This window comes from Trachymyrmex cornetzi, unplaced genomic scaffold, assembly GCF_001594075.2.
Source record: "Trachymyrmex cornetzi isolate Tcor2-1 unplaced genomic scaffold, Tcor1.1 scaffold73, whole genome shotgun sequence".
Lineage (NCBI taxonomy): Eukaryota > Metazoa > Arthropoda > Insecta > Hymenoptera > Formicidae > Trachymyrmex > Trachymyrmex cornetzi.
The window spans coordinates 1,789,609-1,814,457 of record NW_017300059.1 but is presented as its reverse complement, the minus strand read 5'-3'; the positions used below and the strand labels follow the sequence as shown (position 1 = coordinate 1,814,457).

At 32.8% G+C, this 24,849-nt stretch overlaps 2 protein-coding genes across 8 annotated transcripts in view; both read right to left on the bottom strand.

The window, feature by feature from the left end:
- Window positions 1-20,445, bottom strand: part of LOC108767877 (uncharacterized) — a 47,969-nt gene extending 27,524 nt beyond the window's left edge. The window contains exon 1 of the mRNA XM_018517989.1: window positions 20,280-20,445. The gene's annotated coding sequence lies outside the window, so the exon portion shown is untranslated. The remainder of the gene's footprint in view (window positions 1-20,279) is intronic.
- Window positions 1-24,849, bottom strand: part of LOC108767875 (glutamic acid-rich protein) — a 55,908-nt gene that overhangs the window by 23,755 nt on the left and 7,304 nt on the right. For 3 of the 7 annotated variants that reach the window (XM_018517980.1, XM_018517985.1, XM_018517986.1), the window contains exons 6-8: window positions 24,234-24,397; window positions 22,694-22,823; window positions 12,659-12,914 (exon numbers count right to left, since the gene is read on the bottom strand). In XM_018517980.1, coding sequence (XP_018373482.1) covers window positions 22,782-22,823; window positions 24,234-24,397 — 206 coding nt within the window. In that variant the 3' untranslated portion in view covers window positions 12,659-12,914; window positions 22,694-22,781. Of the gene's footprint in view, window positions 1-11,661; window positions 12,095-12,658; window positions 12,915-20,600; window positions 20,621-22,008; window positions 22,102-22,693; window positions 22,824-24,233; window positions 24,398-24,849 lie in introns of those variants that run through there. The other 4 variants (XM_018517981.1, XM_018517984.1, XM_018517983.1 and 1 more) reach the window with 4 other exon arrangements.

Sequence of the window (24,849 nt, the reverse complement as noted above, 5' to 3'; positions counted from 1 at the left end):
ATATCATAAATTTTACATCAGCTTACGAAAGTGCAGGTAGAATTATTTGTATTTATCAGGAAGACGTTAATAATTTCTGGTCAATTGTTATACAATTGTTATACTCCTTTTCCTTTCTTTTCGTTACAAACGTGGTGGATATTATACTCGTCGAGTTTGCTAATCGCCAGTTGCTCCGATATTTAAGCATCGCGATTCGGTTTACTCGGTAACCTCACGAGACCGCAATATATAATGAGACTATTCTGTATATTCTGGAGAACAAAAGGAAGAGGCGCGCGCAGGCGATCGCTCTCACCCGGATTCAATCCTCGTGTTTTCCCTCTCGTGTGTGACAAGAGTCGATTAAATACTCTCTCATCAAACCCTCTCCATTCAATTCGTTTCATTCATTCGTGTTCTTCTTTCACAATTTGAAAAAAAGTATTCGCGACAATATGCGCACAAATGGTGATTTATAATAAAACCACTTTTTTCATGTAATTAATAAATGGGGTCTTCATTAACAAGATTTTAAGTATTAATATTTGTATTAAAATATTTATTGTAAAAATTTATTAAAATCAGTTTTAGTGACATCCCCATCGATTAATCGGCCTTTATTGTTATTATGCAGTTAATCCAATCAAGTTTGATTCAGTTATTGGACACGTTGTGCCCTCTCCATTCAATTCATTTCATTCATTCGTGATCTTTTTTTCACAATTTGAAAAATATGTTTCTCGCGTACAAATGCATCGCGATACATAATAATATTGTAAAAAAGCCAATATAAAAGGAGAAAATGTAAGCTGCAATAAAAGAATAAAAGCTGCTTTTTGTCGTTATCGTTTCTTGGGGTCGTTTCCGTGATGCATTTTGCGTAACCCGGCTTGACGCTCATTAGATTTCACGCTTATCAATCAATTGCGCTGTGAACAGTAAGAGATCCTATCGCTTGTAATTACGCACGATTTTCTCATTTATTTACGTTTTTATGATCCTGTAGGATCTGGACAACGCATTCGATAGCTTTCTCGAATCAAACTTGGATTAGCCATAATAACGAAAATGGTAAAGACCGATTAAATGGCGATGTCACTAAAATTGATTTTAATAAATTTTACAATAAATATTTTAATAAAAATATTAATACTTAAAATTTTGTTAATAAAGATCCCCTCACTATAAATTACATGAAAAAAGTGATTTTCTTTATTATAATCAGTATATATAAATAAGTTTTTTTTATTTATAGTCTTATAATTATAATTTTATAAGATTATTTTAATTATAATATAAAATTATATATATAGGTATATATATATATATATAATTGCATATAAATCTTTCGACATATATACACTTATATTATTTCTTGTTTATTTTTTTCTATTCATTTAATCTTTATGTCTGTCATATTCGCAGGTGTAAACTTGGCCTCGCAGGTGTTTTCGCTACACCTTTTTTATTCAACGTGCAATCCTTTTCTCGCATTGCGTGACGATTGCGCCCGCGAGACAAACGAAAGACCTGCTGCAATCTCCAGGAACGCGATCCTTCTACTACAACTTTCCATCCTTTCTTTTCTGAATCGTCGCGATTTAATAGGCCTCCATACGGCCTCGATTTGCGATACAACAATGGGACGGAGCTAATGAAAATGCATTTATAATTTCCCCCCCGCGGGAAAACCTTCGCGATAAACCGGATGACAAATGGCGTTTCTCTAAGTGCTCGTCCGCCATTTCTCAGCCACGTATTAATTCAGCTGCGGGCTTCCGGTAAGAGTATCGGCGTGAACGAGTCATAATAAATTATCTTTCGTCCCGCAGAATAGATATTTTAGAAAATAAGTGGCGCTCAGCGGTACTGATAAATGTTTCGTACATCGTTCGAAGTTGCATATCGATCTTCATTATCAGTGCGTGTCAATTTTTGGAAAAAATGAAACTGAAATTGCATTTAGTAATCGCACGGTATCGACATCGGGATATTTGCGAGAGAAATTAACTTTTGCAAAGTAATAATATTCGTTAAAATGAATTTTAGAAATATAATTTAAAAGTTTTTAAACAAAGATAAAATCATGTAAAAATTATATTTACATAATAGTAGAAAATCTTACTATTAATATGCTAATGTATATAATTTCTAGTATACATATGTATAAGCTGTATATTAAAATGTTTGATGTCAAAAGGAACGGTATTTGAGAAACTCCATTTTGTAGTTATATTATATATCCTTTGTGCTATTTCAGTCATAAATTCACTATAATTTCTCAGCAGTCCTCAGCCTGGCTTTTGTGAGTCTGTTTCATCCTTTCTAATTGAAGATGTTGAAAGAACATGACTTCCTTCTGACATTATAACCCGGTGATCACACGTAGCATCATGTGAATTAAGATTTCGTGGATTGCGCGGTACGTGGCTCGTTAGATCATTAACTTATCCAAGGACAAAGTCGTCGAGGACGAGCATCATCGAGGTCACGAGTCATCCCGCTCGATCCTTGATTCGCCACATCGTCTTTTTTTTCTTTTTATACGGTCAAGCCGAGATATTTTCATTCTTCTTTAAACTATAATCTTTGAATCGAATTATTAGATTGTTGCACATAAATGAATTTGATAAGTCAGAATTTTGTAGACCTTCATAAAGCGAGCGTCTTTGAAGTATTAAAGATATATACACCAAAAATATTAAGAACCTTATTAACAATTATTTAAAGTTTTAGCTTAAAAATTGATTTATAGCATTTGCTAAAAAATAAATTATTCTTTGTTTCAGAACTCTTGAAATTGTATGATGCCAGTAATCAATATTATAGATAACAGGTATAACAAAATTTTAGATAAAAAATATTGGTGTTTAATATTTTTGGCCAAGGTATACTTTTAATTAAATATAATTGTTTTAAAAACATTTTCCAGTGTGATAGTTAAAATTAATTTCGTAAAGGAAAGTTCTTAAAGGAAGAAATTCGAATAACATTTTACTTTCTCGGCATAGATTAATGTTATAGGAATAAATGATGTATTATGAAGTATAAAAGTAAATGTAAATAACTAATAATAAATATAAATTTATAACATAAAGGAAGAGCTGTACTAATATAAAAAAATAAGCATTAAATGCAATCTTCTTATTTCTATTACAATTTCTTTTACTTTCAAAATTCCTATTTTCTTCTACTACTCATAAAACTACAAGACATAACTGCATTTCATATATTTCAGTGGAAATGCATTTGATTCTCTTCAAAAGGATCTAAGAAGCTAATACCGGCATTTCACGCGCGAATCAATAAAAAGTTCTACGCTCTTCCTTGTCGAGTTCTGCTTCAAGTAACATCTGCATTTCGCGAATACCGTAGTCCTTTATGCCAGTCAGCAACCAGGATCGCCATTATGCGAATCGATGAATTCGGACGCTTTCATGAATTTTATTACGGCCAGAAGGGATTTATTAACACGTGGCTGAGCAACGACGAGACACGTATAACTTTTAATGATAGTCCTACGGCGACTTTATTCGCGTCCTTTCTCTTGTCCCCTTCGCAAGCTCTTCGTCACCGAGGTGATACGAATTTAATTGCGTCTAATGAAAATTTAATGTCGTCGGAAATTCCTACCGTACCGTTTCTCCATATACTTAACGGGCTTGGGATTCGTCCGTGATGGCAAACTGAAGGAAAAGCATGCAATTTATGTGAAGAACGTGCTCTTGACTGGATATATATAGTTATACTATTCCACTTTTAATTAAAAGCCATAAAATAAATTTGAAATCTAAACATCTGTCTTCGCGCGATAAACGATATACAGTAGAACTCCATTTATTTGAATTTATCAGGGTTCTGTTACAAGACAGTTCTAATAATGGTTCAGATAATAGAAGTTCATTAACTCTCCCCTCTACTAGTACTTATTAGTTCCGACAATAGGAGCTGACGTTCACAAAACTGGAGTCGAGCTCATATTATCCGAATTACAGTTCAGATAATAATAAGTTCAGATTTCATTTGGAATTGAGCATAAAACTTGTTCGTAAATGGAATGCAGATAAACGGATTCTATATACCATATACTGAATTTATACGAAAATATTTGATTCATTCAATTTATGTAAAATAATAAGCGATAATAAAATGAGCTATTATATTACGATCAGAAAAGAATAATCAAGATATATAAGATAAGTATATAGAGAAAAAAATGAGAATAAGAGAAAATAATCGATAAAAATTTATGCTAATAATAAATATCGAAAAAATAACAAGGTATGCGATTTTAACAGAGCCGTAACGACTCTAATAAATCGCGCATAAAATGACTTCCACTTCGCAGAGGTATCGTTAATCTCGTCGAATATTAGCCGCAACGTGCATGGCGACCAAGTGGAGGCAGCCGCACGGTGGTTCAACGTACTCGAGGCGAGATTAATTGAAAGTAGAGACAAACACCTCGGTCGCTACACAACGATATTGTTCCGAGGAAAGCTGGTGGTGGAAACAACAGTTGACGCTTACTTTCGTGAAGGAAGTCGTTTGTGGCCGCAGGAATCGGACCTTGGAGAGAACTCACCTTAGAGAGCAGCAGACAAGGCTTTAAAGTGACTCAAAGAGTGTAACATGCAACGCCAAGAGGAAGATCGAAGAGGAGGACAGAAGAAAAGAGGAAGGGAAAAGGAGAGGGAGAGAGAGAGAGAGAGAGAGAGAGAGAGAGAGAGAGAGAGAGAGAGAGAGAGAGATGGATGTGAGTCTCTACGTGGTACCGTTCGACCATCGTCCACCACGAGCCAACCAGCTATCGCTTCATGGAATTCGTCTTAACGATCATCAACCTCTTATATCCTGCACTCTAAAAAATATTGGTGTGGATTTAACACCATGTGGTGCCTGTAATTCTCTGTGTCGGTGTTATATTAACACCAACATGATGTGGATTTAACACCGTAAGTTTTAAATCACATCATGAAGATGTTGATATAAATACCAGGGGTTTTAAGTTCACACCGACTATTAATATTAACACTAACACGGTAAAAATTAAATAGATACTGCGTGTCTGGTTAAATCTATATCAATATTTTTTCAGAGTGTAATTTCGATCATCTGTGAAGTCTCAATTTCCTACGAATAGGCTTGTTCTATTTCGCGAGAAAAAATTAATATGGATCCAAAGTTACGATTTTCAGACGTTTTTATTAACGAATTAATTTTAATCCATCGATTCATGCAGGAATAATTAGAGAATTGTAGCGTGTATTTATGAACACTGTCTTCCTCGTCTGAAAAAGACAGGTGACTTCAGTGAATTTGCTTTCCGCCATGTCACAAGCTACCGTTTCCCATGTTAACGAACTGTCGCGAAGTTCTGGTCGGCTGGGCCAGTGAATTATAATGAATCTATCGAGCTACACTGTAGTGTGCAATTTCACCTTGATTTAAGCAAACGACGCATTAGCGAGTACAACGCGATCACCTGACAATTTAAGAAAATTCTACAACATTACAAACGATTTGAGCAAATACAAACCGTATATTTTTATAAATTATAGAAGATTCTTCGCAAATGTTATATATCTTTTTTAAGTTAATACAAATTTCTTAAATTTATGTACACTCTAAAAAGTGTCGGATTTAACATCATGCAGTATCTACATATAATTTTCATGTTGATGTTAATATTAACACCAACATGATGTAGATTTATAATATATTCCTGGTTTAAATATATATTATAACAATGTCATGATGTGGATTTAAAATCCATGGTTAATTAACAGTAAAATAATGAGAATTATATAAATACCGCATATTAAATCCACATCAATATTTAATGTACTTATTTTGAATAATATTAACATAAGCCTCTGTATATTGCTATAATATTAACTAACAATTTACTCAACTACGATATGAGTATTGTCAATTAATAAGTAACTTGCTCTTATACAATTCGCGTGTAATAGTGCTCTGTCATCGCGATCTTTGTTGAATTAATGTACGCGCGAGCACAATTTTGATCTCATCAAGGTAAGCAAGTTCGCGATGACCGTTCATGGCGTACGGCTCTGTAATTTTGCGCGTGGCCTGACAACATCTGCAAAAACTGCAAAACGAAGTATATTAGTAACTGGTTAGTTATCGCACGAACAAGTATTATGCATGAGCGTACACGTGACTATATTCATTACGTGATTATTAGGTCAAATCGAGTATTAATATTATAGACACATTTCTATTAGGTCTCACGCGAACTTTCACCGTTACACGGAATATATACATTTCGAAGATTATACGGTTCATGATTATTTCTCTATAAAATCTCTTACAGAAAAATAATAAAAAATATAAATCCAAAAAATTCATTTCCATAAAATATCTGCGTAAAACACAGGGCTCGAAATCGCAGGGCGGTAGACTCTGACGTGATCGATGAGACAAGAATTGAACGATACATATACAGGGTGTTCTAATAGATAAACTAAGAAAAAATGTACTAGATTTTAATATTTATTTAAATAATACCATCTAAACATTTACTTGTAGTAAATAAATATTTACTCGATGAAAAAGTATAATAATTAAATTAAATTAATAGCTCCTGAATCAAACAAATATATCTTTATATTTAGTAAATATTTAATTAGTACTACTTAAAAAAAAAACGAATGATTTATTAGAATTCAGTACATTTTTTTCAGTGTAGAATCAAGATTTCCAGGCAGCTTTTGTGTCGTGAAAAGTATCGAAAGAAGAATCAAGTAAAAGCTTAAAATTATTCACAAACACAAACTTTCACTATTTGTTATTTAGAATAAACTGTGCTTAAACAAAAAATTTCAATTTAATCTTGATTCACAAAAGAACTCCTAAACAAAAGAATACATCAAATGATAAAAGCCTCGATATGTTTGTTGCGTAGAACCGCGATCGTGAAATCGAAGATTCCGTGCATCGGTGATTAATGATTCGACGCAGGAGGAAGCGGGACACCCTGTATACGCGTGTCGGTTCCGCGCCGTCCCTTTTTCTCCCAGCGTTGGATACTGCATACTGGATGCTGCGGACCGTTATGCAACCTGCGGCGCGCAAACAGCGAGCGGGCGGTCGGTCGGTCGGTCCTTGCTCGCGCCGAGATTCCCGTTGGCCTGTCCCCGTGTCATCTTGCACGCTGTAGGAGCATCCCGGCGACGACGACAGCGGCAAAGCTACAAAGTCGAACCGTCCCCGCGACTGTCGACACGGATACGCACGTGTCGGGTGCTGGCGAGAACACGAGCTTTTATCTCGGATGCAAGCGAGTTGAAGAGATCCTAAAGTCGTTTGTTTCTTTTTTATTACCAATTATTTTTCAAATAAGTATTTTTCTAATTGCCTCTATAGATTTAGAAATCCTTTTCCACAATAAATGGCGATGTAGTCCAAAATTGACTTTATGCAAAAAACAAAAAAGTATTTTTAAATAAAAAAGCTTAATCTCGGTTTAATTTACTTTTTATGCTTTTTTTAATCTCTAGAATACAAGAAAAGGATAAAATAGTAAGTTAAATCACAAAATCAAAGTTAATCTACTTTAATAGAAATGAACGTTAGGGAAAAATAAGATTATCGCGCTTCTTAAGAAGATAAGATAAATAAAAGAATATTTTAAGACATTACGCACCTAATTATTTATAATCCCTTTTACTTCTCTCTTTCCTTTCATTCAACCTTCTGAGATGAAAATAACATCTGCAAAAATTGATTCTTTCGCGACCTCGAACTTTTCATTTCTGTTTGATTCAAGTATCTCAAGTACATCAATACACATTTAATGTAATCTCGGCGGAATAATTGCACGTAATGCGTCTGCTAGCGCGGCGCGGATTGCGTAACATAATCAAAAGATAATAACGGAGATAATCGCAATCCGGTTGTACGAATAAAATTTCATAACTTTATCGTCCAGCGCACTTCTCTCTGCCCAGGTCTTGTAACGGGTTGCGCCGCGAGATACAGCAGCTATAAAATTTGTAAACACGCCGGCATCACGAAATCGTTAAAAGCACATCGGTGTCGGCATGAACGGGGGAGGGGAGGGGGGGGTGGGGGGGGAGATAGTAACCGATTCTATCCATTGGTTTACTGTTATTGCAATAAACGCTGCGCCGGGACACGACCGAGAGTCATTTTCTTTAAACTTTCCGAACTGCAGAATAGCAAAATCGTGAACGGTTTGTATAGATTTCTGTGAACATCATTCTTCCTAGAATTCTTTCCTAGAAAAAGGCAAGATAAGTAACATATTTTCATAATTAAGGATATTTTTTTATTATAATAATTTATCGTTATCTTATACTGTTATTAATTTTTTTTACACCATCTTCGTCAGAGATTTATTGTATCCGCATAGAAAATATTCATAAATTTATGCGAATTATAATAGCATCTTAAAATAACAGCCACGTTTATATATTTGTTTGCTTATTCTACGTAGTGCGTGTGTGTGTGAATATTGATTTTAAACAAAAAATTGAATAACATTTTATAATTTTTATTTCTGACATAATTTTTTCAAATTATTTTGAACTGTAATACTTTTCCTCCTAACAATAAGATGCAAAATAATTCATTCATTCGTCAAGTAATATCAATCTAGTTTTAAAAAATTTACGCAATGGTATACTTTTTAAAACTCGTAATACCTACAATAGTTAACTTAAGAATGTTTTAGCTATGCATTATCAGCTATAAAAGTTCAGTCAAACAATCAGTCAAAATAAGTTAATATCAGCTAGTATCATTAAAAAATCTTGATATTAGCCCGTGAACACAACCTGAAATCAGCTATAAAGAACAAAACAAATAATTTGGCTTAAAATGCTTTATGCAGCAAAATGGCCATATTTTTCTACAGTATTAGGTCAATAATTCTTAAACGAGCAAGTGGATGCAAAAACTTTTGCATGAATATTTATTATTGTTCGATCAGTATACGAGTATGTAAAAAATTTGATTTAATTTTTAACGTTACTTCTTCATCAAATTTGCAAATAAATATTATACAAAACGCAATTTTACATAAGAATTAAGACGAACCAAAAAAATAAATAACTTTTAAATCAATAAAAAAATTGTGCTCAAATTTTATACAAATATTCAGATTATTCAGATTATTCATAATATAGAAATTTTTATATTTTTAGATGTGACACATCCTTAAAACGTTTTTAAAAATAACGGTTCGTGCAATTTTTAATAGCTCGTTTTTATTTCACGCACGATTACGAGCGAGTCGCTTTTCCGTCGTCAGCCTGTTTAACATGTTTACACCGAACTCACCAAGAACGAGAGAGCTTTTAATGCTAGATATATCGTTCCCGATACAACTGTACACATTCGACTGCACTCGAACGTTGGCGCGAGTATTACGACATGACGCCGGGTTACCCAAGATGCGCGACGTGTCCGGTAGTTTCTCCCAGTTCCACTGGCTGAACAACCGAAGAGAGTATCCGTGAATACATTCCCACAGGTATACGTACACCCATTTCGATGACCGGCCGCTCGTCACGGATTCGCACTCGACTTTTCGACCAGACTTTTAGAGAAAACGACAGGCGAAAAAGACACCTCTTGCTCTCCAAAACTTTTAGAGCGAATTGTCACTCTGAAGAAATTTCACTCTTAACGATTAAAAATTGAACCACTCTATTCCTAACTCAATTTTCGATGAGATTCCACTCTAAAGAATTTAGACAATAAAAACTCATGCAAATTGTATATTATTATATATAATATCATATAACGTATAATATTAGTTACAAATTAAGTACAATAATACTTGTCAGGATTTTTTTAATTAATCATTTTGTACGATAAATGCGTTTTTGTTCTTTTTTAATTAAATTCAAACAACTAAAAAAAGATCGAAAATTCAAAAAAGACTGAATTTATTATATAAATTCATTTATATCGTTGGATCATCCATAAATAAAAACAACTCGCAAAATTTAATGATATTCAACGTCTATAAATCGAAACGAATATTTATTTGAATTAATAATAGTTCGCTATTTCGTCACTTTTATCCGTTTTTTTCCTCATTATAAATTCCAAGCAGCATGTTTCTCGCGTCGAGTCTCATCGCGAATTTTTCTCGACACTAATTACCATTAATTATCGCTATTCATTGCCCAGGTATTCCTCCCCGTCCCACGTGGTCTACCCTCGACCGACCGATCGCCGTGACATTTGTACACCGATAGACGATCCACTTCGTTCGTGACGTGGAGGCCCAATCATCCGCCCGTGATCCCCTGGTTCTTTGCACCGACGTCGGTTCCTTCGTCCCTCTTTCTCTCTTTTTCCTGTCAATCTTTCCTCGCTCGATGCGTGTGCCTCTCGCTTTCGCACTGGATCACCTTGGTCCACGGGCCAGCACGCCACCCTCCCCCCCTTTACCCTAACTACTGCCTACACGATCGAATCTCGCATAAAACTGACGGTAAATGCAACCGCGAGACCGAAACCTCAACGGGATAGAAACTCGAGTTGCATGTATCGCGATGTGCAAATTGCAACTTTGTATTTCTCGCAATCAAAGAATAAAATAACGTGTATGTGTTTATACAATGCACTAACGATTTCCTATCATCTAGACAGAAATATCTAAGATAAGAATGAATTGACTCTGAAAAAATAAGTCTGAGAATGACAGATAGTTTAAAGGAAGGCAGAATAGAATATAATGGTTATAATGCATTCTAAAAAAGATACCAGTGTGAATTCAATGCACGATATTATATCTGTATAATTTTCATTGTATTAATATTGATGGATTTAAAATTCCTGATATGTTTATCGACACCATCTCGATGATAAAGTGTGCAAAATTCGATTAAGATAACGATTGTGCGAAATTAAGAATCATGGAAACTATGCAATAGTGCGTAATTAGCTAGAGAAAAGCTGGAATGCAATTTACACTTAGAATGAAATTATCGAACGAAGAAATTCGGATTTCTTCCGGAAACTTCGTTCTGCCTTTCGCATTCAGCACATTCATTTCCTTTCATCTCTCGCACGGGAAGTAGAAATAACGAATGCACTCATTACGTGTAATAATTTATGTCCTTTTGACATGGAGTTATGATATCCTGGGATGCGTCCATAATTTTAAAATCCTTACGTCGTGCGACGTCTACTTTCGTTTACGCCGTTTATGAAAACATTACCGATTTCGTTAAGAAAAATAAATAAGAAGCTTGTTGCGAAATAATTCTTTTTCATTGAAAATTTAGGAAGTTTTAGGTTGTCATTGATTTTTACTTTTTTCTAACTTTTAACACACATTAAGTATTTTGATAATAATTAAAAAATTTTACTGAAATAAATTTCGGAACATTTGAGTTACAATATTATCTACGCTACAAAAACGTAAAATTTATAAAACTATATTTTATTTTCGATATATTGAAAGAAATTAATTAAAGTGATACTCGCGATTGTAGAAGGTTCAAAGCGTAGTATAAAAAAAAAATAAAAATTTTCCGAATAAATCTCATTACATCTTCGTATCTCGAAAATAATAAGTCATTTGTCTCTATTAAATTAACTCGTTAATATCCCAATTAATTATCTCCCTGATTAATTAGGTATTTTCATTGTCTCTGAATTTCCAATTAATTAATTGCATCCGCAATTAGGACTTCCATAAAATTTTCAGTGATGAAGAATTGGCTCGAAATTCATCGGGGAATCTATAATCGGGAGAAAGTGCGCGACTTCCGATGCGCTTCGTGTGCACTCCATGTTGCAGCTCGCAGTGCACAACGGAGGAACAAGCGGTTAAGGAACGAACGATGCTCCCACGAGCTGCAGCCGCAGCTTCGTCTTGGCGTCATCGACCATCGTGATCCCTGTTTAGTCACTCTCAGTTATGGCTGTCGCTTATTCCAGCTCCTTCTTCCTCTTCCTTGCCCTCTGCCGTTCGTTCGTGCCTTCTCTCTTGTTCTCTTTCATTCTCTTTCTCAACGCTCTTTTTCCTTGCGATTCGCTTTCGACAACTAAAACGCGAGGCTTTTTCGATAAATGTCACTTTCGCAAATTCGAGTGCCAATTCCTGAAGCAGAGGATTTATTTTTAAAAGATTAATAAATCGAGCTTATTTTACGAATTTGGTAATTTAAAGACTGACTACATTGTTAAAAATTTCATAAAATTTAATATACTTTTAAGTTACACAATTTGAACTTAATTTCATGACATTACATTGAATTTAATGTATTTATAACTAAAAAATATATTTGTGTATGTACACGTACATGAAATGTAATGTATTTTTTATAAAAATGTATGAAATTTAATGTACTTTTCATAAAATTTTATTAAAATTTAATGTACACGTTCATTACATTTAAGTAACTACTGTAACTTAATTTTCAGTTAAATCATTCATTACTTTTAATTTCGTTCATAACTACGAGCTTCATTTACATGTAAAGGAAGCTCGTGGTTATATTTCCAACAGTGTATGTAATATTAATTGTAAGAAAAATATTATCCAGCATTAAAATAAAGTATGCTAATAATTTTATTGATATTCTATTGAATTTCTTCTTACAATTCTACAATTAGAATTCAATGTCACGTACAAAGAAAAAAGGAAATTCTTAATGATGCCAGTAATAGACGATTGTTTCAATGAATCGGAGGAAACAGAGAATGTAGGGAATTCCGTTTCTGTCGACGAGCCATGTATTTTTAGGCGGAGTCTTCATCGAAGTAGAAAGGGCCGTACCGAGTCCGCCGGAAAAACAAAACGATTTCGCCGTTGGCTTCCAGCGAACGTTTCAGCTGTCCCGTTCGCTTGTATTTCAGACCAAGATTTAAGCCGTTCCAGTCGTAACATTCTGTCTGAGCTGCATTAGCAGTAACAGCGTCTTCGTGATTTTGATCGTTGCGTTAACAATTCGAGAGAGAGGAAGAAAGAGATAGGTTTCAATTTTCATTAATTCTTAACATGTTCAAATTATATTCAGATGGATATTATACATTAAAAGTTCGATATTGGGTCGGGAATATTGCAATAAAATCCCGCAGAACAAAAAGAATGTGTTTTATGAAGGAATGAAAATGTATAATGCCTTCCACATATAAAATAAAACGAAATGTGGAAGACTTGAGCCGTTTAAACGAATGTTAAAAGAATATATTTATTTAATGTTACTTAGAGATTGTAAAATTAGATTATTTAAGATTTATTTGTATAAATTGTGTCTTTAAATAGCTGAGAAAATTAATAGTCATTCGATCATGTATTCATTCATTAAATTACGAAACGGAAAGTTAAAGACGATTAATTATTACTTATTAAATACCAAGTAATAATTCTATAATAAATGTAATGACCAGTCAACATGCATGTTTAAAAGGTGTCGTAAAAACATCATAAAGACGTCTTTAAGACACACATGTCTAAAAAAAATATATGAAAGACATCATAAAAATGTCTTCTATAGGCATGCGTGTTGTCTGGCATCTTTTTTATAAGGTTCAGTGACAATTACGTAAACATTATCGCTTATTTGCTACATCAACGGTACAACTCAAGAAACAAAGTTCCAGAAAATGAATTTCAATGTTTGAAATCATTAAAATTTTATGATATAATTTTAGAATACAATTTAGATGTAATAACAAGAATGTACACAAAAAAAATTTACCAAATTTTATTATATTTGATTGAATAATACACTAACGAAATATTTACTTACAGTAAATAAACATTTATTTAAAATAAGAAAATTATGCTTAAATAAATATACATTTACATATATATACATATAGTAAATATTTCGTTAGTGTTATTCAAACAAATATTTAAAATTCAGTAAATTTTTTTTCAATTGGATTGAAAAAATAAAGGATTGAAAGTATGTTCTCTTAAAATATGGTTTTTTTCCTTTAAGTTTCAATTTTTTTCTACAAGCCACTGATGACGGCAAGCAAAAATAACTATTTTTAAGTTATGTAGCAGCAGACGAGCATTTTATGTTTTTAATTAGAAAAGAGATTATGAAGATTAGTGTATTGAATCACCAACCAATGTATTGATCGAGTTTCGAATGGCATGATATCGTTTGCACCGGATGGTTGCGATCTCCGGAGATTCATTAATTTCGTCAATGATATTATCCGCACCCCTATGGACGCACCCCATACAAATACGACTATGACTCACTATTTCGATCGCATTAATATCCGGTTGGCTTCGTTGACCGGAAGGGAAGCCACATTTACGATAATGTAGCAAACGATATTGCTTCGCAATTGCAAAAGATTCAGGAAAAACTCGTTTTGCATCAAGGCCACAAAGTGACGAATAGTTACTTTTAATAGAGACACTTCATAGAGAGACAAAGATAGTGGACAAAAACAGATCTTTCTGTAAATCGATTTGTTAAAATATTTTTCATTTTATAATTTCTCTCCTAAATTTTTAATTCTTTTTCAACTAATTTTGATAAAAATTATCAAATATTCTACATATAATTAAATTGCACATTTATGAACATATTTAAGACCTTGTTTTCAAAAAAATTCAGGCTTCTATCTTTACCTGCGATATCTTTTTCTCTTTTAAAAAAACGGTTCTACTGAAGTATTTAAAAATTTAGCTAAGTACAGATCTGAAAATAATTTTATTGGATTATCGAAATATATTATACAGGACGCACAAACTAATTGTTAGAATATAAAAACTTTTTTCAGCGTTGCTCATCATGCTTGAATGTTTTACGTAATTATTTTAATAGCCCAACAAAATTATTTTCAGATATCTAGTTAAATTTTTAGATACTGCAGCAAAATCGTCCTTTTCGTGCACGACTGAGAACACAACGTTCTTTGTTTCCGCGACCGATTTCGTGCGTGAAAAAAAAGAGAGCAGAAAGGAGGTAGAAGGACGAGCGTAGGAAGACAATGGATCCTCGAGACATCGGATAGGCGTTTCTACAGTGAAAAAAATACTGTTGTTTCAACAGCACTATTTTAATTGAAAATAATCTTGTTGATTTATATAACAACAATATTAATAAAACAAATAAAATTTTATTAAAACAAGAGCGTAAGTATTTGTTTCATTAATGATGTCATTGAATTAACGGAATTATTTTCAATTAAGATAATGCTGTTGCTACATCATTTTTTTTCTAGTGTATTCAAAGCTCTGTTTCGCGATGTGACAGAAACGCGAAGATAAGACGATAGAATTCTTCTCTGCGAAGATTTTTTCCCAATGACAAAACGAGAGGTACAATATATCGTAATAATTCATTGATTGCGAAGAAGATATAATCACGTGGACGAGATGATGTTCTGAGAAAATTATGCAAGCTCGCGATGGCGTCATTTATTAAAGGAATATCGATTTAAATCGTATCTTTTAAATCTTTTAAAATTATTTACTTTACTAAATAAATTTTTATCGTAGAAGTACTTAAAATTACAAAGACACAAATATTATTTCTAATTTGATGATATTATACGTTACAAAAATTAATATACAATATTTTCATATCTTGAAATGAATATATATATATCTTTAATAAGATTTTCTGAAGCAGGTATTTTATTCAGAGACTGATTTATGCAATGCTATATTTTTTTATTTTAATTAATTTATATATGTTTTAAAAATGAGAGAAAACTACATCCATAAAAATATAAAATGATAAATATAAGGTGACATAATTTCATATTTTTTTAGGAAAAAATAGTTTTGAATATACGTGGGCGCATGTATGCACCTACATAATATAACCGAGCGGCGTATTTCCTCAATTTCATTCAGGAACACGTTTATAAATACATCGCACGCGTCGATCGATTGAATCTTGCAATGAAGGGTCGAGGATGCGACGCAAATAAAAACGTCGCTTTTTCTCTTCTATACGACGACCCTGTGTAAAGTCCCTTCAGGGTGAGTTTGTTGAAGGTCAAGGAGTTACCGAACGATCGATCGTCGTGATGGACAAAGACGAGGCGTCTTGATAATTAACGCGATATCGCGAGGCATAATGCAGCTAATAATACGCGCGGCTGAATTTTATCTCTGACCCAACCGCGCAACCTTTCGCGAAAGGGCATTCATTATTATGGGGTGAATGAATCTGGCTAGTTATGACACTCGATAAAAATTATCACTGCGTCGCAATTTGTTTTTTTATCGCGCCACGTGCTTCGGAAACTTCAAAGAAATAAAAATAATCTCGCATATAGAGCAATTTATTTCCTGTGCATTGGATGTACAGAATCCAGGAAATGAATTTGTTGCAATTAGTTTCAGTCACGATTATCGCACACACATAAATTAAACGTTAATTTAATGTTATCTACACTGAGGAAAATGTTCTGATTGTTCCAACAAAACGAATTCAGTTCATACAATAAATTAGATTTCTGATTATAATTTAATTTCTGATTATGTCGACCAAAATATTTGATACATTTAATTATACGAGTAAATGTCCGATTCATACCTTACTGGTTTAATTTATCAGAATCACAATTAATGCAACGAGACTTTTTCAAGTACACATTATGTAGTTCGGTTACGATAATAAGCTATACCAGAAAATGTTTTAATAATAAATAATTTGCTGTTAAAATGATAAATTTACACTAAATCCCCAACCATCACTTTTTAATCAATGATAATGTTCGATTAATTAATTAAAATATTAGCTTTCAATTAATGATAACATTAAATTAATATGATTCCCTATCCCCAATTAAAGTTGGCATTACATTACTACCATCTAATTGTGTTGAACAGAAATTGAGTTAAGCGTAATTAGCGTTGATTAACATTGATCTTTCAGTGAAAGGCAACATTCGGACAACCTTTTTTGGCCTTCTCCGAGCAAATTAATGTACAACGGGCAAACAATGAGGGTAGAGATCGCTCGAGCATGTACTTTTTTAGGTCAAGGGTCACACGCGAGTGAACCTAACGGTGACAACCAGGAGTTATACACCGCGTTCTTATAACCGTTAAAGATTTCCCAAAAATAGCTTTTTAGAAAAAAAAACCTTTTTAGAAAAAAGTGAATTTTGAATATCTCAAAAAAACAAAATAGAAAACAACATTTTTATCTATAAAATCCAAATAAATCAACTAATTAAATTATATAATTCGTAAAATTTCAAAATATTTTAATACTTGAAATATTCAATTAAATTTTATGATGTGTTATTTGTCGAGTCAATTATTCGAATAAAGTAAATACATGGAATTCTGTAATTGTCTCACCGAAAAAAATTATTAAAAATGGATAAATCAAAAGATTCCGATTTTATCAATCCGGATATACCTCAACTAGAATTTAGCAGATTTAGTAAATTTAACTAGAAAGTTCTCTCTGATTCGTCCAATTAATCCAACCAAATATTTTTCTCCAGTACTGCACTGTTAAATCTTATAGCGTCAAATTAACTTAATGTGAGTCGCCACTGCTCCTACTCAATAATATCGTTATTTTTTACTAAAACAATGATTATATTTGACACTATACAGTATCAATTTAACATCATATAGTGTCAAATTTAATTATCATTTTAGTAAAAAATAACGATATATTTAGTAGACGACTCACATTAGGTTAAATTTGACACTATAGATTTAACAGAGTGCAATTATATATGCAGAATGTACGAAATTCAGTCTCGGATATTGAGTTTCGATTTCAAACTGCAATTCCTGCGTTCTTCAGGATTCGCGGAGAAAGGCCTCGCATTAGGGTCGCCTCTGTAGAAACGGATATTAGAAAACGGCTCTATGCAGCACGATCTGAAACCTCTGCATGATCGACGTCACGTCGACCTCGGAGCGGCTGACAAATCACGTGCATCGATAACGCGATATATCTCGCGAGCACCATCAACCTCGATTCTCTCATCCAAGGATAGATATCCCTGGGACCTCGAGAGACAATCGCCAACAGTGGCGACTGTCACAGCTCTAAGCGAGAGTGCTCCGATTTTGTGAACCTACGCCCACCGCGAGTCACGCTTTCGCTTAAAATTTACACCCACGTAAAAACAAACATTAGCAAATCGGAAACTGATATTAAAATTTCTATACGTTCATTCAAAGGCCATAAACGCGAGAGTAATATTTATGGTTTCATTATTTAACATTTAAATACTTATCCATTCAACTGAATTGATACAGTCAGTTGAGTATTTAACATCAGTCTGGTAATCGAGAAAGTTTCGTAATAATAAAAATGACATTGTCATTTAATTTAAAAGATTTTTATAAATACAAATTTCATTTAAATTATAAAATAATTATAAGAATTCGGCAATGTGTGGCTTCGAGCTCTCTTTGCAATATAATACATGGAATAAACGATTTTGTTAAAAATATCTAAAAATTTAACTACACGGAAAGAATTTTTTTTTAGAGTTTATCCTAAAAATATGGTATTTGTGGGACAACATTATATTTCAAAGAATTTTATGTAAATCTCTTTCATTCATTAATAAAGCTACACTAAAATATAAAATAAGTTTGATTAATTGTATTGAAATGCAGTAAAAATTTTTTTAATATTGTACCACAACTACGATATTTTCAGGGTAAATTTTAAGAGAAAATTCTTTCCGTGTATATGTACGTTTTTTAATATTACAGAGAAAGAGAATGATATCGCTGAAGTGTCTAAGTGTAACAAGATTTAAATCTAAGATAACTTTGTTAGACCATTAAAATGATTATGTAGGACACTCAAGCTAGTTATTAGAGTGTCAAAACTCTTTGCAACATTAACCATAATGCTTGAAGATTCTATATAATCATTTGATGATTCAACAACATTATTTCCAGATCTGAATCTAATAATATTTTTAGACACTTCAGCAAAATCGTTCGCTCTACATAGTATTTATATTAAAAAATGTCATTTAATTTTTTAATATTATAGAATGTTGGTCACTTTCTTCTTCGTCTATACTCAAAGAGACATAAAAATTATGAAATGGTGTCGCTTAGGAAAGTAAAGTTCAGCACAAGTCGGAAACGCTTTCCTCGATCAAGTCTAACATGATGTTTTCGCACATCCTGACATGCTATTCACCACTACACTTGCAATTCTCGTCGATAATAACGAACCTTATTCTATCCTCTTCGATCACAATTACGTTCTCTGACTTCAATCGATAGAAAATCTCATCGGCCGGCGAGTAACATCGCGCTAATTGAAGTTCGCTCTTTAACATTCAAGCAGTCGTGCGAATTTCCATAAAATCAGCGTATAAATTCACGCTGCTTTTCATTTCATTGTACTTCAGTCGACATTGTAATCTCAGCAAAAGCCTTACGAGACTTATACAAAGAAAGTTATAATCGTGGGGTCCGTTATTTAATGCGCTTTAATATACATATTATGGCGAAGCGGGAAGGCGTGAGCGAATTTAATTATAAATCGGAAATTCCCACCCTCGTCTAATTACTCTTACTTCCAATCATTATAGAACTTCAGTAATAACGCTTGATGCTATTAAAAATATAATAACTTTTTAAACAAAATAATTTAATAAAACGTTTTCTTAATAAAACTCAAATCTAAATACGTGAAGTTTTTTCTAGTATTTCAAATAATTAAAAGAACAGAATAACGAATTGCGTCAATCAACAGATGCGCGGAAAGAACGATTTTGCTGTAGTATCTAAAAATTTAGCTAAATGCAGATCTGAAAATAATTTTGTTGAATTATTATCAAAGTAATATGTGTAGAATACTCAAACTGATTGGTAGAATGACATTTCTTGCAGCGTTGCTCATCATGATTGAGTTTTCTACACAATTATTTTAATAGTTAAACAAAATTATATTCAGATCTAACTAAATTTTTAATTCACTTCAAAACAAAATCGTTCTTTCCGCGTAGACATCAGATTTTTCTACTAATATTCATCTTATTCCTCGACCAACTTCAGACGAGACTAATAGAATTTTAAATCGCATGCTTTATTATTCAGCGAACTTCAAACGAAATTTAAATTTGCTGTAAAAATTTCAAACGTAGTATTCAACGCGAAAATTTCGGGATTTCGTGGAGAAAAAAAACGCTCAATGAATTTCAAATAAAGGTAAAAGAATAACGTCGCTCGCCCACGCAATATTGCGCCGCGCGTTCACCGATCTATTACCGCAAACTCCCCGTGTACTCCCTCGATTCACCCTTCGCACGCCCAACTTCGCCCACACCATCAAATTATTGCAAATCGAGCAACTTACCGGAAGAGCCGGCGCTCCCTGGCGTTCAATCGCTCCTGTTGCTCTCCGCCGCAGAGAAATTACGAGCGTACCACGCGAACGCGGAAGACCGCACCTGGCCGGGCGTAAAACGCGGTGGCGAACGTTCGTGACTCCGAGAAGCGCGGTTACGTCCGGACGGTCGCGAGGCTGCTACGAGACTGTACCGGAGAAACGCCGCGTCAATGAAAGCGCGTCGCGTCGCCCCGCGTCGCGCAGCCGACGCTGGGCTATCGCGCACCTTCGCACTGGCGACACGCGCAGCGTGACGTTTGCCCAATAACAGTGTAACAAAGTGGAGACAAAAGTATCTTCTTTACCCGCTTGCATTGTTAAAAATGTCATGAATTAATGTGCTTTCAACTTACACAAGTTTTATTCAATTTCAATGAAACGTTAAATTTAATTTATCCATAACTGAAAGGTATACTTGGGGAAAAATGTTTATATTTATATATGGACATATTTTATATATAATTATATACAATTGTATATAAAAAATGTCAAATTTTTATATAATTATATATTATACAATTTTATATAATTTTACATAGTTATATATAATTATATATGAAACATTGTTTCTCGGGTATTTGTATATAAAATGTACTTTTTATAAAATTTTATGAAATTTAGCGTATTTTCTATTAAATTTTATGTGGATTTGTACGAAATTTAATGCAGGTGAACTTTATATTTAAGTTACTTATATATAACTTCATTTTCATTGATAATATTAAATATTTTTAATGTATCTGCTTGAAAAATTTACTTTGATTATTACGTGTAACAAAAGCAAATTTCTTTTTTTTTTTAACAATGTATGTATATTACGCGTTTTATTCTAATGTACGTATATTGAAAAAAATGATGTGATGTATCAACAGTATTATTTTAATTGAAACAAATTTTATTAATTTAATAACATTATTAATGAAACAAATACGTCATGATCTTGTTTTAATAAAATTTTATTTGTTTCATTAACGGCCGGTTGTTCCATCTTCGGATAAACTATATAATAATTTATCTACTGAATAAACAGAAGAGTAAAAAAGTAAGAGAGTAACAGAGTAAGAAAATGACAAGAAGTTTATGAAAGGTGAAACAGCCTAGTCTTATATTATTGGGGGAAAAAAAAAAGATAAACAAGGTTATTTTTAATTAAAATAATGCTCATGAGTGAGAAACGTCGTATAGTCGATCAAGGCATTTGTGATATTACTCCTTGGTAATTTTAATTGTGATATTATTCCAGTTTCGCTTTGGGATTATTGTGTTTTAAAACTGACAAATAATCAACGCATAGTTTGCTTAAACAGAAAATTGTTAAACATAAAATTGCAAAAAATATTATTATAGGTATGAAAACTCACCTTGATCGAATATGGCATTCTTCGCTCATTGTGTTTAATCTCCTCGATTGATTTTCATTTAACTTTGTTAAAATAATGCTGTTGACGTAACATCATTATTTGTTTTTCAATATAACTGTTTCATATCCATTTCTATCAATGTAGATCAACTTTAACTTAACATTTATTTTAAGTTAAAATAAACTAAAATATATTAAGATATGTTAACATATTTTTTATTTTCCCGGATTTCTTAGTCAGGCCTCCTAAAATTGATTTGAAATTTTTAGACGTTCTAAAATTAATTTATTCATATTTTAAACAGATTGTTTGAGTTATCTTTTAATAATCTTTCCCTGTCTCTTGGCGCCTCAATTTCATTTCATACTGTGATTTGCGTAGGAACGGACGATGTGCGAATAATTTTCACAAAGTTTCACAACACCCTCCTACAACACGCCGGAAGCGCGAATATATTGCACAGCCAGTATAATATAATTGCATAAAGGAGAAACCTCGGTTTTGATTTCATTAAGAAAAACGTTATCTGATACGGATTCTAACGCGCAAAAAGACTAATTAAAAAAAAGGAAAAAATTTTTCAGTTTCAAGTAAAATTACATTATTAGTTATGGCACGCGTTCTTTAAATATGCACATTTCTTTCACGATTGATATAACATGGAAAAATTAGCGCTAATATAGAAAAAGCTAATTATATAATTCAAGTTACACGAATTTCCACATTATGTTATGCGAAATAATTACGAACGGGTTTAGTATTGTTGTTTCTACTCGTAATATTAAAAGTATCACGATATCTAAAATAATCAGGTTTAAATATTCAGGATTTAAAAATATAAGAATTTTAAGGCAAAAATTTTAAGTTGATTTTAAATTAATTTTAAGGCGCACACACACACAATAAAAAATAACGAAGAATCACGTATGACTCTTCAGTCTTTCTTTTATCAACAAACTTGATACTTTTATCCAAGATTTCAATAACTTGATAAAAAATAAATAAACATCAATTACTCACTATTTCAAAGCATCCAAATCCGACACTAGATCGTAGACAGTTTCAACGAATCGCGTATAATATGGTGGTTTAGATGGGTACATCGACGTCATCTGGTTTTAATCGTCGTTTTCCGTAGCTCGCGTATCGTCTGCAAGCAAAAAAGGTTTAGTTTGTTTGAAAGACTTTTGTCTAACAGTTTGTCCGAGCAGCGGGCAAAAAGCTTGCTCGGTAATTTCGCGGTTATTCAGTCGCGTATTTAAGCATTCGTTTCCTTATTCGGTTCCTTATTGCATCCCCATTGTCCTCGTCGTAACGTGCTCTCTCGCCTACCTATCTGTGGGTTTATTGCATATACATGCACGTTCTAAGCGCTTCCTGAATTAGTTATAAAGAATTCCCCCGACCCTTCTTCCTTTGACCGTATTACGCAAAATCGATGTGCAAGAAGGCCTGAATATTGTGACGCAGCTTCTTTATAAACGTCATCACACACTCGCTATTTTAGACGTCATTACGTCAAAGATGCAATACTTTCATTACGCTGATTACACCGGCTATTTTACACGTTAACGATTTATGACGTAGACGTAAGGCGACGTAATAAACGTTCCAAGTTTATCCCATTCAGGAGAGATTTTTAATGAAATCTCCTACCATGCTTCGCGTAATACAATAAAGGGTCCTCTACATAGAAGTCGTAGATGGTCGTGGAATCCTAAGTCATAGGAAACTGACGAATTCTAATCGAGTATTCTCCTTATATTTAATTGTGATTGGTTGATTTCCTACGACTTAAGACTCCACGACCATCTATGATTTCTATGTAGAGGACCCTTAATGCTTTAATAAAACTTAATAACACGTTTTGTTATATAATTGGACATATAAGAAAAGAATCGTCATTGTACTTATAAGAAAAATAACAATTTCCAACTCCAATTTATAGAAGAAGGCAACATCCTTTCAATACAATATACCGATACAATGAGTGCAAAAAGTATTCGTACAGATTTTTTTAAAAAAACATTTAGAAAGTACATTAATTGGCAATTTATTGACAAAGAATAAAACAGACTGTATATTTTTCAAAATTATTTTACTTAAAAAGTATAATAATAAAAATATTAAGTATATAATAATAAAAATATTTTGTATAATAATAAAAATATGAAATTGTATTATTTAATTGTATTATAAATTTTTTGTGTTATTAGAAGCATAAAAAGTACTTGTACAGTCGAGAAATTTACCATACAAGGAATATGCGAAATCTTTTTGTTTATATTAGGATAAAACATATTCATAAAATTGCTAATTAATGTTTATTTTCTACAAATAAGACTGTTTTATAAAAAAAATATATTTTTACGCTCACTATATCTGATCTTCGATTATATAAATTTCCTTAGTATGCAAAAATTATTCTCTATTCATGAGTATTGTATTTGCCATTGTGTGATTTACTTTATTGCGTTACGCAACTAGTAAAGCCTATAAAGCCTAGTAATATCTCAATATGACACAAACGATAAATAACATCGAAAAGAAAGGCACCTACCTTTTTGGCATCGTCCAACGTTGTGGGAACATAGTGAGCATTGATCGCTTGCGCCATAGTACAGTAGTCGCGATATAAAATGTATTGATCCTTCAACCAACGCCTAATCGTGAAAACTCTCTCCCGAAACTGATCGGTCGGCTTCGATTCCAAGTCGTCTACATCTGGAAAAAAATGTTCCATATTTTCAAAATGTGCGTGAATATAAAATCGAGAATATATATACACGCGGAATATATTTAATATATTTTGAATATATTTGAATGAGTTTGTGCATAATGCCTTCATTTAAATGCAAAATGAATTTAATGCATTCGTCATACGACTTTACACCGCTATCGGTCTGTACGTTCTCATTGTTTCGATACAATGCGGATTCCTTCTATTCATTGCTAGAGTCGCAATTGTCGGTGCATTCGCCGCGGCACGACTCGCCACTTCGGGCGCGTTCATTAAAATGACATAAATCGCAAAATAAATCGAAAAGGAAAAACGTAGGAAATGTAAATGTAAGATCTTTAATTAAAGATAAACACACAGACAATATAATAATTTATTTATCGCTGAGAAATAAAATAGTCTTTTTATTCAAACTAGAACGCGGACGTTAATAATT